Source organism: Biomphalaria glabrata, chromosome 7 (genome assembly GCF_947242115.1).
Source record: "Biomphalaria glabrata chromosome 7, xgBioGlab47.1, whole genome shotgun sequence".
Lineage (NCBI taxonomy): Eukaryota > Metazoa > Mollusca > Gastropoda > Planorbidae > Biomphalaria > Biomphalaria glabrata.
The window spans coordinates 17,268,522-17,282,842 of record NC_074717.1 but is presented as its reverse complement, the minus strand read 5'-3'; the positions used below and the strand labels follow the sequence as shown (position 1 = coordinate 17,282,842).

The window sequence follows — 14,321 nt, the reverse complement described above, 5'->3', positions numbered from 1 at the left end:
AGAACATAAATTTGCATATATTGAATATATGCGTAGGTATAGGTAAAAATTAATTACAACGAAAAAAAAATTGAAGGAGGTAACACACCTATACACTCACACAATAGATCTTCCTAAAGAGGTTGATAATAGAGATTAATGCTGTTATAAAAAATGAATACTACTTTAGTTTATTAACATATCTAATCCCTATAAGTAACGCAAGCAAAGCCTCCTCCTGATTCCCATAGAGACAAGTTTCTCCAGACTTCCAATTTAGCACCTATGCTGTTCCATACCTTTGACCCCTTAAGATTCACTAGGTAACTTTTACGACCAAGTTTACATCTATCTGCGAGAAATCCTCACCCTTAAGTGGGAGTGTGTGCCCCCCCCCCACCTATCCCAATTTAAAAGTACGAACCCTCCCTTTCCCACAAGCAGAGGGCGATTGCGATCATATTTATCGCAAACACTCCCCGATATAATAAAATATTTTATAATACTTTTTAATCTAAAGTATTTACATTAGTAACTAAATATTTATACAAATTGCATAATCATCAATTTAAAAAAACTCACCAGTCAACCTTAGGGGTTGGTGATGGAGGGAATTAAGCAATGAGCGGAGAATCATCTCTACCTCCCCTGAATCCTGTGATGTCTATATTATATAATGACTCAGTTGTCATTTTTTCCACACATTCTCATGATTGTCATTTTTCCCCATTTTGTCAGCATTTCTTTAGTTAGAATCGTTATAGTGTCTATTTATTATAACGTCACCGATAGCCCATAGCCTAAGGATAAAATATATGTTAACATTTTAAAATTATTTTCAAAATTAAGGTCGCTAATTAAAGAGTGCCTAATTAATTTTCCGCCTTGTCAAAAAGTGCCTAATTATCCGGGTGCCTAAATATCCAGTGCCTACATTTCTTAAATTCCTAGTTTAGATCTGGATCTAGACTCTTGATCTGGACAAAGACTCTTGATCTAGATTCTAGATTTAGATCTCGATTTAGACTCTAGACTAGGTCTAGATTTAGATTTATAGGTTTAGACTAAATAGACTCTAGATCAAGATCCAGAACTAAATCTATAGCCTAGACTACAATCTAGACTAAATCTTGAAATAGAATGTAGATCTATTAGAGCTAGATCTAGGTCAATATTAATTATTATGATCAGGATTAGAAGGCCTACTACTGGGTTATAGTGCACTATGTGCTGTTCGCATCAGATTCACTTCTTGATGTGATACTACTGCTTACATACTATCTTATCTTATATAATACAGACGTTACTTCAAAAAAGAAGATGATTATATTACGTCCTACGCGCCATGCATATTAACCAATTACTTAAATTCTGCCAAGTCACTGGTTTTCCTGGCTAGTTCAGGTAACCCATTCCATGCTCTAATAGCACTAGGGAAGAAGGAGTATTTGTAGAAATGTGTCCTAGCATATGGGACGAGTAAAGTGTCTGTATCTTTGTGTCTTTCTGAGTATTTTATTAAATTTTGTTTTGTATTTGAAGATTATGGTTCAGTGTTTTATGTATAATTTCTACTTTACTTTTGAGTCTTCTGTCCTGAAGGCTTTCTAAATTTAGTGATTTTACTAAAGATGTTCCTCTAGTCAAATGTGAATATTCGTTTGTTATGAATCTCACTGCTCTATTTTGTGTCTGTTCCAGTTTCTTAATGTTTTCTTGAGTTGAGGGGTCCCAAATGGAGGACGCATATTCTATTGTTGGCCTAACCAAGGTTAAATAACATTTAAGTTTTATGTTCTTATTTGATTTATATAAATTTCTTTTAATAAATCCTAATGCTTTGTTGGATTTTTTTAATAGTTTCATCAATATGTGGATTCCAGGACATTTTTTTTTCATTTATTATAACACCTATATAGGTATCTTGCGTTTTTAGTCTGTGTTACTGGTTTGCCATGAATAAGATAATTAATTTGTTTTAGTGTTTTTTTGTTACTCTTAACAATTGACATTTTTCTGGGTGGAAAGACATGCTCCAATTAGAAGATTAACTATTTCCTTAATGGATTATACATGTAAATTTTGTTCAAATTGTTTAATACAATTAAATCTAAATCTAGCTCTATTTCTGGCCTCTATTTATTGTAATTTAGATTGTTGTCAAATGTGTGAAAACTGCGTGGTATAAATGTAATTCGTTTTTTAATTTAAACTTACAATTGAAAGTTCGTATTAAAATTCTTTTTAAAAACAACATTTGAATCAGTATTCTATTCCATGAGATAGTTAATAAATGGCAAATCAATTTTATAATGACCTTAGGTGCATTTTTTTTAACCAATGCACGAATCTATGAATGAAGTTTGATTTATTAGAAGACTGTGAACTTTTAATAAGACTTACTCCCACTGAAGTTTTTCATTTAAAATGTTATTTAACCTTTGTTAGGCCAATAATAGAATATGCATCATCTGTTAGGGACCCCTCAACTCAAGAAAACATTAAGAAACTGGAACAGACACAAAATAGAGCAGTGAGATTCGTAACAAACGAATATTCACTTTTGACTAGAGTAATACCTTTAGTAAAATCATTAAATTTAGAAAGCCTTATGGATAGAAGACTCAAAGGTAAAGAAGCAATTATACATAAAACACTGAACCATAATCTTCAAATACAAAAAATCTAATAAAATACTCAGAAAAATGTGTACAAATACTCTTTCTAGTGCTATTAGAGCATGGACATAATCATCTTTTCTCTTTTTTTTTTTAAGCAATGTCCAAATTTTAAAAGATAAGACATATTATAATATGCTTAGCCTGACAGGTACTAGAGCCTGACAGGTACTACTTTTTGTTGCAGGTACTAGAGCCTGACAGGTCCTACTCTTTGTTGCAGGTACTAAGACCTCACAGGGGTACTCTTCAATCAAGTCAGAGGATTCATCAAGATATTTTATTCAAGTGCTTTAACAGATTGTCTGATACACTACTGAATTGTATCAACCATTTTCAGCAACAACATGAAAGGATCAATATACAATCAAATTATTGATCAATATTTCTTCAGTATCTCTATATTTTAAGAGTTATAGTACTTTTTAGATCAGTAGATATTAGTTTATTTGTTTTTTTAATTGAGTAAAAGAGGCAGTGGATTGTGTTTGGAATAAAGAAAGAAAAGAAAATTATAAAGATTCATGAATTTAGGAAAAACATCAACTTATCCTTACTTATCAACTTATGTATAAAACTTTACTATGGAAAATATAAATTTTGAGAGTACCAGTTGTCCAATAAAAATATCAAGCAAAGAATGTAGCTAGATGTCATACGGTCATCACCCAAGAAAAACTACAAAACAAATCTGAAAGGTAACTTTCTCTTAGACCTAGTCAAATTTTACATTTTATGAATTATTTCCTCTAATGCAATATATAAAAGAGCAATAGTTTAAGGTAGAATGTAAATGCATGGTTGAACTAAATTTTTGCATTGATAATCAATTTTCTGAATAGTTTAAATTAACTCAATCATGATAGCACAGGCTTGTGGATATATTATATTGAAACCAAAGCTTTGTCCAAAGAAAATCTGGCTGGATAACTGTAAAAGAATGAACCAGCCTCTCTTTTGATATTCTGTTAGGAACAGCTGCTGACTAAAAGAGTGGATTAGTTATGAGCATTGTCACAGAACCCCTACATCAACAAAAGTTAAGGAAAGGTTAGATGAGAATATATTTTAAAAAATCAACACTTTTCTAATTGTATTAAATTTATTGCAAGACATTTAAAACAAAATCTTGGACCAAAAAATCTAATAAATATTCAACTTTTCCTATGTGAGTAAACTGCCACAAACGTTCATATTTTTCTGTCATACACTTCTGAAATTAGCATATCTTTCAGTCATAACCATTTTGAAGTAATCATTTTAATTTCTCTGTCATACCAACCAGTATTACAATAAAGATCAAGATTTCTGCTATATTATTCGTAAAATAAAAAAAAAAATACATATCACACTGTCAAGCAGTACTTTTAAAATTTTTTAAAAACTTTTCTGTTCCTTAGCTAATGAGAAGAAATGTGGTACTAACTCATTAAATCTGAATAACAAGTAGTCAGATAGTACAGACTACTTGTTTTCAAAGATTTACTTTTCGGAACAAACTTTGGTGTACATTTAGGTGTACTAGGTTTAGTTTCAAGTCCAATCTGTTGCCCGCTACAAACCAAACTTTGGTGTCCGTTTAGGTGTTCTAGGTGATTCTCCATGACCGGGTGTTATAATCCTGGAGGCACTGTAAATGAGAGAAAAAAAATGTAAAAAGTTGGTGTAAACCAGGTACAAAGGACAATGTTTTTTTTAATCTAATATTTCAGGGCATGAGAAATTGTTACATAAATCTTACTGATAAATTCAATTACAATATCATCAAAAAGCTACTCAATCAGGACTAAAGCAGACACACAAAAATGACATGGTGGCTTTGGCTTTTACCCCAACTTCAACACATTGTTTTAAACTCCCTAGATGCAGCCATGTTCATTTTTTTGATTTAGTTTCTATTCTCTTTGTTCTAGAATTTTGCTGGTTTGAGTATTTCTTACATTTCAAGCCCATATATTGATGTACTATTTAAATAAAATCTAAATTTTAAAATATGTTTTGTTTAGCACCTGAACCAATAAAATTGATGGAAAAGAACTAAAACATTGTGTGTTGAATCAAATAAATATGATGGTATGACTTTCGATCTTGAACAAATGTATTTCATTGTATACTGCTGTAATTCACCAGCCTTCTCACAGACTGACAGACATTGACAATTTTTTTTCAACTTTTAACCTTAATGCGAGCAATGTATAATATTAGACACTGAATATATTTCTTCATATCATTAGTTTCAGGCCTAGAAGAAAAAAAAGACATTTCCCAAAGGCCCCAATTGAATGCTGCATTCACGTTCCCCTTTCTACATTTATTTTGTTGTTTTTGTTCTCTAAATAAAAAAAAAATCAATTTGGTTTTACTAACTAATCATTGATCTCACTCCTTTTCAATGTAGCCTGATGACAATAGATTTAGATTTCCTTTTTAATGCTATTAGGATTTAGTTGTTTTTGTTTTTTACAGTGTTACAAAGTACAAAGCCTCTCTCTCTCAAAAAAAAAGAAAAAGTCAAATCTATCTTATTACTGCTATTTGGATTGGTTTTGTTATTTATTGAGACAGCATCTAAAAGGAAGTGGAAATGACATAAGGCATATTAAAATATAAACATTTGCTCTAAAAATATGAAATTTGTGAGATTTGCTTTCTATATGGAATACAGCCTTTTGGGGAATTACAAAAATAAAATACAAAGGTTTGATAGAGTTAACGTTTTTTTTGCAAATAGTGGTCGTCCAGTTGCGAATCTGTCAAAAATGGTTCTTAGTGAGTACCTAGGAGGTAAAAGGAACCTTTATACAAAATTTGATACAGATATGTATGACAGTTTAAGAGATCTGATTAATGAATGAGTCAGTCAGTGGTATTTTACAAATATATAATAGATTACATAGCATACATGACCGACCTTCTCACAGACATTGGTATTCTGTCATGTTGTTCCTTTCTAGCCTTAATGAGCTCTTCTGCCCTCTTCATCTCATCTTCCATGGTTTGCATTTCTTCAATCTCTTGTTTTTTTCTTTCCTACAAAACATAATCATTCACAGTCATGTTATAAAATAACATTTTTTAATATTTATTTAAACACAATAGCAGAATAATAGGCAAGAATAAGAGAAGAAAAAATGTGAAAGAAACCTGCAAGTTCAACTACCAGTATTAAACAATAAGAGATCATTATCATCATCTGTCCCTTGACTTTTGTCCTAGTGGTGACAGTTCGCGTAGCCAAATCCCACCACTTTTCCCAGTCAGCAGCTTGTTCTTAGCGGGATATCAAGAGAGATGCCAGTCCATTCTTTTATGTTATCCAGCCAGTTTTTCTTTGGATGACCCTTTCTTTGCACTCCCTCCATTGTAACTTGAAGAATGACTTTTGATAGTGAGTCATGTCTTACAATATGACCAAACCAGCTCAGCTTTCATCTCTTCACAGTATTGAGCAGTTCTTCCTTGTTGCCAGCCAGAGTTATGACTTGTAAATCTACAAACTCATTTGTTTTCTTTTCCTGGTATCTGATAAACAGCATTTTTCTATAGCATTTACTCTCAAAGGGTTGAATTCTTCTTTCAGCCTCAGTGTTCAGTGTCCAACTTTCACAACCAAATAGGAGTACAGAGACCACTAGCAAAGACACAGCTTTAATTTTACTGGGAAGCTGATATTAGATTTTCCAGTTTGCTCATGGCAGTAGATGCCAAACCTAAATGGGGTTTTATCTCTTTAAGTGATCCTCCAACTCTTGTTATGTTTGACCCTAGGTATTTAAATGAGACAACTTCTGCTAATCTTTGGCCATTCAACTGTATGCAACATCTCATACTATCTCCAACACAAACTAATATTTTGTTCTTTTCAGCACTGATTTCCATATCAACTGCTCTATCTGCAGCATCCAGTTTGAAGTAAGATGTTGCACATGGTCTACATTTTCTCCAACGAGTAGGGTTACCAGACGTCTGGCGAAAAGAGGCCATGTCCTCCTTTTTGGGATTCTGTCCTCCATCCAGCAGGCATTGGCCTTAAGTATAAAAATGTCCCGCTTTTTCACAATTGGATATAATCCATCAATGTGCTTTATTCCTTTATATCTTCTGGATCAATAGCATAAACTCACCAATAGACAGCAAGTAAGGTGACAATATTTCTTCTTGAACAGATGTTTGATTTTCAAGACTGTTAAAATAAAACCAGTTATTCAAAATATTCCAAGATCTGCTACTGTTTATTTTGTATTCTGAGGCATAATATTAAAGTTGAAAAGACAGTTTTGCTAATTAATATGCAATGGGAAATAGAGAGAACTACACATTCCAGTGAGAGGCACTTTTCTTACAATGTACAATCTGAAAAGAAAAAATTCCTATGGATGTCCTTAAACTTTATCCAATTTTGTTGTTCAGAAGTACTGAACTATTCGAATTTTGATATGGGGCTTTGATAAAATAAAAAATGTTTTTATCTAAGCTGAACTCCCTCATCACTTGCCTCTACATGACAAAAAATGCAGCCGACCCCAAACTGTATCGGCACTGCTATTCCTTTGGATACATCAGCTGCGTGGAGAGGGGGAACTGATGTGTGGGCGACATCGTTCTGACCACAGCTAACACCCAGGCATTCATTCAATTTCCATGAGATGATTAATCACTTCGCAACTCAAGGAGGCCATTGATATTCTGACTGTTAAGAGAATAGGAAATTGGCAATCATCAGTTTCACTTACCTGTCGTGATTTTTTAGCATCTTTTATGCTGTAGAACATGGGCCCTAACTCAGCTAACCAGTGTCCATCTACAGCAGTGACACATTGCATATATTCCTGAGTCAAAAACCAACAGAAACACATTAAATTGCATGGTAAACATAAAAGATGTTCAACAAGTGACAGCACTTGAACTTGACTAAGTTAAGGTAGCATTGCCAAAGGAGATCCATGCACATGTGTGTGTGTGTGTGCAGGGAGAGGGGATCCAACTAGCATTACACAGTTAAAGACTATATCAAAAGCAGTCAACAAGGTCTTACCTTAGAAGTCATGACAAGTTCATGATAAACTATGTAATCAGGGGTGTATCCCATACCAAATAGTGCACTAGTTGGGTGCAGGTGACAAGGCATGCCTGTTCTTGTGTTGACATATTCACCTAGGCCCTGAAGAGGATCAATAATGTTATTCATGTCCAATGTAAAAAAGTATTTTCTGTGTGTGTCCAGTGTGTCTGAAGGTCATTCCATTGTGTGTCCATAGTACTTCGACAATCAGTCATCTGAGATATGTATGTGCTAGTTAGATGAATCTTATTCAACAAAGCCAAAAAATTGGTAATTCTAGTCATGTTATTGTACTACACAGGTGTAGTGAGAAAGTGAAAGTAGAATATAAAGTGAGTTATTTACAATAACATAAATACAAGGTCAGTCAAAATTATTTCATCAGATCACAAGTTCAATCAAGTTTAAAAAAAAAAAAACTGTCAAAGAACTTCATTTGCTAGAGGTATATTTACACTGTTGAAATGCTAATATGACTTAGCTGTGTGGCATACATCTACTGCAAACATAATGACTAAAACTTTAATGCTCACAAACTTATTCACTAACTAGAAAAACATACAAAATATATTCGTTTAAAAAGACCTCCTTAGTACAACTAATAGAGTGCACTTAATCACTAATGAATGTGAGATTTAAAAAAAATGGAGTATTTTTTTACCCTAACTTTCCCCCCCCCCCCCCCCCCCCCCAAACACCCAAAAGAAACCTGGTTTAGCGTATATATAGATCTACTAGACTTTACAAAATACCAATAATGGGGCTTTAGATCTAGACTTAAAAGAAAGTGTGCAAAATATTCCTGAAAAATAATTTATTGAACTGTTGAATAATGCCTACATGTGGAACTACCCTTAAATGTATAATCTATAGAAGATAAATATTTTCACATTCTCTAACCAAATTAAAATGTAATTCTTTTTTTACTTTGAAAAATTATAACAGTCCAACCAGTCTTTCCAGTATGGCCAACAAGCGAGTAATTCTTTCCCCAATGATATACAGCAACTGTCAAGTTCTAGGGAACTTGATAGAGCCCTTTTCAAGATCCATGTCCAGGTTTCACGATGATATCAGTTGAATAGAGGTATTGTAAAAATATATTTACAAACAAATTATTTGTACAAATAATTATTGGTAGCATCATCTGCAATTGTATTTGGAACAATAAGACAAAATTATAATTTTCATTTTCACCTTTGTATCAAAGATTGCTATTAATACCCATAATTCTCTGTAATGCTTTAAGATCCAATTTTATTACATGAAGGTGATGTGACCACACTGTGCACATTGCAAGTTGCCCATAGGGATTTGTTGTATACATAGTAGGAAGTGGAATGAATATATATAAATATATTCACTTCTGTGGGAACATTAAATTAAAACTCATTCCAAGTAAAATGGAGAATCCCAAGTTCAGTAGGACAATTTACCTTAAGTCTAGCTGCCTGATGAAAATATGCTGAACAAATACATTTCCTGATAATGTCCCACTCAGTACCACAAGAGACAAGGTCCATCTTCTGCTGTTCCATGATCTCTCTTAGCTGTTGTTGAACTTCACGTACCTGTCATCAATGAGGAAGTCGTTTAGTAATTAGTGTAGTAGTCAGCATATAATAACAAAGTACTTGTTCAGTCAGTTTCAAAAGCTTCAAATATTCAAACAAGAGTGTTAGCATTTTTTTAAATGTCAAAATGGTATTATCATTTTAAAATGTAGTATCTTTATAATATCAAAACAATAGTATCTTTATATTAAATCAATAATACTTTTAAAATATCAGAACAGTAGTATTTTTATAATACAAAAACAGTAGTATGTTTATAAGAAGTTAGTAATTAGAAAAGTATTTAAAACAGAAAAAGAAAAATGGAAAAAAAGAATTATTGTTAGGATGTAGTTTTTTAAAGGTTAAAAAATACCAGTTATAAGGCCAATTATACAAGACTCATGACTATAAACAATAATGTAGATATTAACAAAAAACATGTTTATCTTCTGTTTACTATAAGCAACTATTTCATACAAAAGCCTTAATGAAACTGCCTGGACATGTGGTATTTGCTTCAGACTGTCATCATGATGGTCCTGGGTTTGAACACTGTCCGGCGCTATCCCCTGCCATCCTACAAGAGCTTTGGGCTAGGATGTAAAAATCATCATTTCAGAAGGAACATCCTGAAACTTACATGTCATCACAAAAACAGAGCAAAAGCAAAATCGCAAAATAGCCACAGTTAGATAAATAATGTAAAAGTTGAGAAAAAAAATAATAATAAAAAGTACCTGAAAAGTAAACAGTTTTATAATAATAATCTAAACATTAAACCACTGGCTGGAGAAAATATTTCACCTTCCCTTCAGCTCTCTGAAGGAACATACAATTAGAAAACATCACAGCATCACTCTCACCTTTCTCATTGCCTTAGCATGTATAAAATGTTGATTACACCAAGAGGAGGAGTACCTGGTAGAGAGAAAAAGGATTGTTTTCATAAAGGTATAGCCATTTGTGTAGGAATAACTGCAAATCACTAACATTAAACTACTTAGTTGTTTTTTAAATTCCTTTACACACTGTGCTATGGGGCGGAAGGGAGGGTAGGCCACTCAGCCACACATTCCTAGACCTTGTGTGATAGGCAATCCCCATGTCTGCCAGTTCTATTGTTCTTTCCAAGGTTCAATGATAAGGTAATATAGTAGTTTAAATCAATTTAGTATTTTGTACCTAATATCAAATTAGTAGCTTCAAACAGTAGTATTAGCATTTTTTAAATGTCAAAACCACCACTGCAATTCAGATACAATGCTTGATCAACAAGGAGATAGATGAGCTGGCCAGTGGTCAATTTATCTTACTTAATGTTTAAGCCGGTCATTGGCTCAACAACATGTTTAAGCTTCTATGCTCATCATCTATTGACCACATAACATGGAATCTTATGTCTCCTTTGACCTTATAATAAGCTTTCTTATTGACCAAACAGCACATCTTGGACTCCCCATTTCCAGCCCAATAATTTATAAGGCTCAACTCTGTCTCATTTCACTTAGTTCTTCCCTTTTCAGTGAGGAATGCTAGGAAGTAGATATTCATAGTTTCTAAATTCTCTAACTCATTTCTATATTTATGGACATTGAGTGGTGAGTGGAATTTTCATGAGTTCACTGTATATGAAGTGTGTATTCATATTTCTTACATGGGTAATTGATTTCTTACATATGTAAGTAGATACAAATTGAGTTCAAACTATTTGCCATCCTAACTCCATTTTTTGGAGATTAAATTCCAATTTATATTTTCATGTCTCTGTAATAACTATATTTATCATGTGTTGATATTATTATTCTTTCTATATAGCTCAATTTATTATTGGTAATATTCTTATCAGTATTATTAACTATGACACTCTGAGACCATTTGTTATAGAAGGCCTCCACACTGACCTGTGGGCAGTGGAGACCAATAGCTTGTTGCCACATTGTACAGACCTAAGACATGGCAGCAAGCTATTGGTCTCCACTGCCCACAGGTTGCTATGTTGCAAATCAGTGTTCAGCTCTTCTATGACGCTCCATCCACATTACTGGTCACTACATTGGTGTAGCCTTGTTTCTTTCTGAAGGTTTTGACACCGTGTTTAGAAAAGCACTTACTTATCTTATACATTACAGATGTTACGTCAAAAAAGAAGATAATTACATCCTACGCAATTCATGTGTCAATCTATTTTTGGAAGTTAATCAGTTATTTAAGCTCTGCTATATCGTTAGTTTTCCTAGCTGACTCATTAACCCATGACTTTCTCTAATGGCACTAGAGAAGAAGGAGTATCTGTACCAATTTGTCCTAGTATATCATATATGTAATAAGAAATGCGCCTCTATCTTTGTGTCTCTCTTAGAATTTTATTAGGCTTCATTTTTCTATTTATAATTATGATTCAGTGTTTTATGTGTTATAGCTACTTTACTGTTTATTCTTCTGTCCTGAAGTGTCTGTAAATTTAGTGATTTTACTAATGGTGCTACTCCAATCAAACGTGAATATTCATTTGTTATAAATCTTACTGCTCTATTTTGCAGTTGTTCTTGTTTCTTTATGTGTTCTTGAGTTGAGGGATCCCTAACAGAGGATGCATATTCTATTATTGGCCTAACTTACATCCTACTTACTCACACTCCCCCCCCCCCTTTATTCCTTTTGCAACTCCTTGACCTAACAGAGCCAACATATATTAAATATTAATTTAACTAAAATTAAAATCAGGAACAAGCATCACAATTGAAATTGATGCATATTAGCAAAAAATTTGTATAGATTTTCTTAAACAATTTAACTGTCATTGTAAGATACAATACCCATTCCTCTTCCACTGTTGATAAACATTGAGATAGGTCAAATGGTCACTCTCTGGTACCATAAACTTTTCTCTGGCTGCGTCAGAATCTTCTTCCCTGCCTTTTGGCCGATAGAAAATTGCAGGTACAGACAACATGGAGACAATGGTCTGAAAAATTATAGAAATGTATAAGTTTAACTACCTAACAGCTGTATTGTGAAAACCTAATACCAGAAATAACTTCAAAGTGTATAATTTAACTAGCCAACAGCTGTATTGTGAAAACCTAATACTAGAAGTAACTTCAAAAGGAATAAGCTTATCTACCTAACAGCTGTATTGTGAAATCCTAATATCAGAAGTAACTTCAAAGTGTATAAGTTTAACTACCTAACAGCTGTATTGTGAAAACCTAATACCAGAAGTAACTTCAAAGTGTATAAGTTTAACTACCTAATAGCTGTATTGTGAAAACCTAATCCCAGAATTAACTTCAAAGTGTATAAGTTTAACTACCTAACAGCTGTATTGTGAAAACCTAATATCAGAAGTAACTTCAAATTGTATCCCAACTCAATGTAAGATATAAAGTACATTGCCCAACACAAAATTAAAATAAAAATGTCTCAAGCCAAAATCTCATTTAGGTTGCTAAGTCACAAAGACAGCTGCACCAGCAGAGAGATTACAAACTAGATATAGGGCATGACATAATTAAAGAATAATAACAATAATACTTCTATTATCCTTGAGGAAATTTGTTTTACAATTTGTGCACCACACATAACAAAAAATTATAACCATAGCAGTTTCACTCAAACATTACATATGAAGTTTACACTAATGATTTGATTGCCAAGAGGAGCTTTTATGTCTGTTTGTTTTTGTGGTCGATGTCTGTGATGATCAAACATTTAAGACATGTCAGGAGGTCTTCTCTGTGATGGTCAAATGTATAAGTCATGCAATCGTCTGTGATGGTCAAATGTATAAATCATGTCATGTGATCTGTGATGGTCAAATGTATAAATCATGTCATGTGATCTGTGATGGTCAAATGTATAAATCATGTCATGTGATCTGTGATGGTCAAATGTATAAATCATGTCATGTGATCTTATTTGTGACTGAGCACATACATTAATAGGTGACAAAATATTAACGGGTTTGGATAACCACAGTTGTTAATAAGTGATGTGTTGTAAAGGTTCTGGGTAAACAAACATTTTACTAAGGAATATTTTCCACCAGATTTTTTATTGCCATTATGTATTGTGGCATTATAAATCAATGCTAAGTTCCCTACCCCAGCCTGAATCTTTCTGTTTGAGAAGGTTCAAAGCAATTCGTGACACCTGTTTGTTTGGGTTTTGTTTCAGTAGATTCTAGCTCTAAGACATTCTGGACTAGAGAGAGTTCGAGGGAGCACACGAGGAGAAATCTCATTACACAAGTCTCACATCTGACGTACGTGAACATAATTGTAACTAGCATAAACATTCTTTCCCTTTTACACGCCGAAAGTCGATTCTAGTGAACAAGACAAAGAAGGACAGAAAGATGGCAAGTTGCGATGATCGCCATAGCCATTGAGTTAGGCCTAAATAACAAACAGCTCAGCTCGGTGACAGGAAACAACAGAAATCTTACACAATGAAACAAACTTTTTTGGAGGGATCAACGTCGAAGGTTTCGTGTGCAAACTATTTCAACAAAAGACGTAGGTAATCTTGTTGGGCGGAGTGAACAAATGGTGCCGAGTGAAACTAACGGGTGAAAAGGATAAAAGCCTACATAGACTAAAAAAATTACTTTATGTTTAGAACTACGCTTAATATTAGCTCGATACCATTCCATTGACTAGAACTACGCTTATTATCACCTCGATACCATTCCATTGACTATAGAACTACACTTATATGTTAACAATTCTAAGAAAGTCAACAAGACAAGATGATGAGTCGGGACTTCAACTGACAGTTCAATCTTTCTCTCTTCCAAGCATTGATCTCTTGTCGCCATTGCGCCTTAAAGTGTGTACATCCTAAATTGTAGCGCTGTAGTCTATGACTTGACACAAAAGTCTTTCTCTCTCCAACTCCTCTCTCTCTCTCTCTTTCCTTCTTTCGCCCCACGCCCTCCCCGCCTTTTTTTTTTTTTTTGTTCTATTAGAGAATAATTGAGCTCAAGTTTGGTATAGATTACAACTATCTCTCTAACGTTTATAAATTGTCAAAGGACTTGTAAAG

The 14,321-nt window shown here is 33.4% G+C and overlaps 1 protein-coding gene across 1 annotated transcript in view; it reads right to left on the bottom strand.

The window, feature by feature from the left end:
* Positions 1–3,733: 3,733 nt before the first annotated feature.
* The window catches only part of LOC106070821 (pre-mRNA-splicing factor ATP-dependent RNA helicase PRP16-like), an 89,773-nt gene continuing 79,185 nt past the window's right edge, over positions 3,734–14,321 (bottom strand). Inside the window, exons 21-27 of the mRNA XM_056036713.1 lie at positions 12,092–12,240; positions 10,139–10,193; positions 9,156–9,290; positions 7,693–7,818; positions 7,391–7,486; positions 5,569–5,687; positions 3,734–4,287 (exon numbers count right to left, since the gene is read on the bottom strand). Of these exons, the coding sequence (XP_055892688.1) occupies positions 4,212–4,287; positions 5,569–5,687; positions 7,391–7,486; positions 7,693–7,818; positions 9,156–9,290; positions 10,139–10,193; positions 12,092–12,240 (756 nt within the window). The 3' untranslated portion in view covers positions 3,734–4,211. The remainder of the gene's footprint in view (positions 4,288–5,568; positions 5,688–7,390; positions 7,487–7,692; positions 7,819–9,155; positions 9,291–10,138; positions 10,194–12,091; positions 12,241–14,321) is intronic.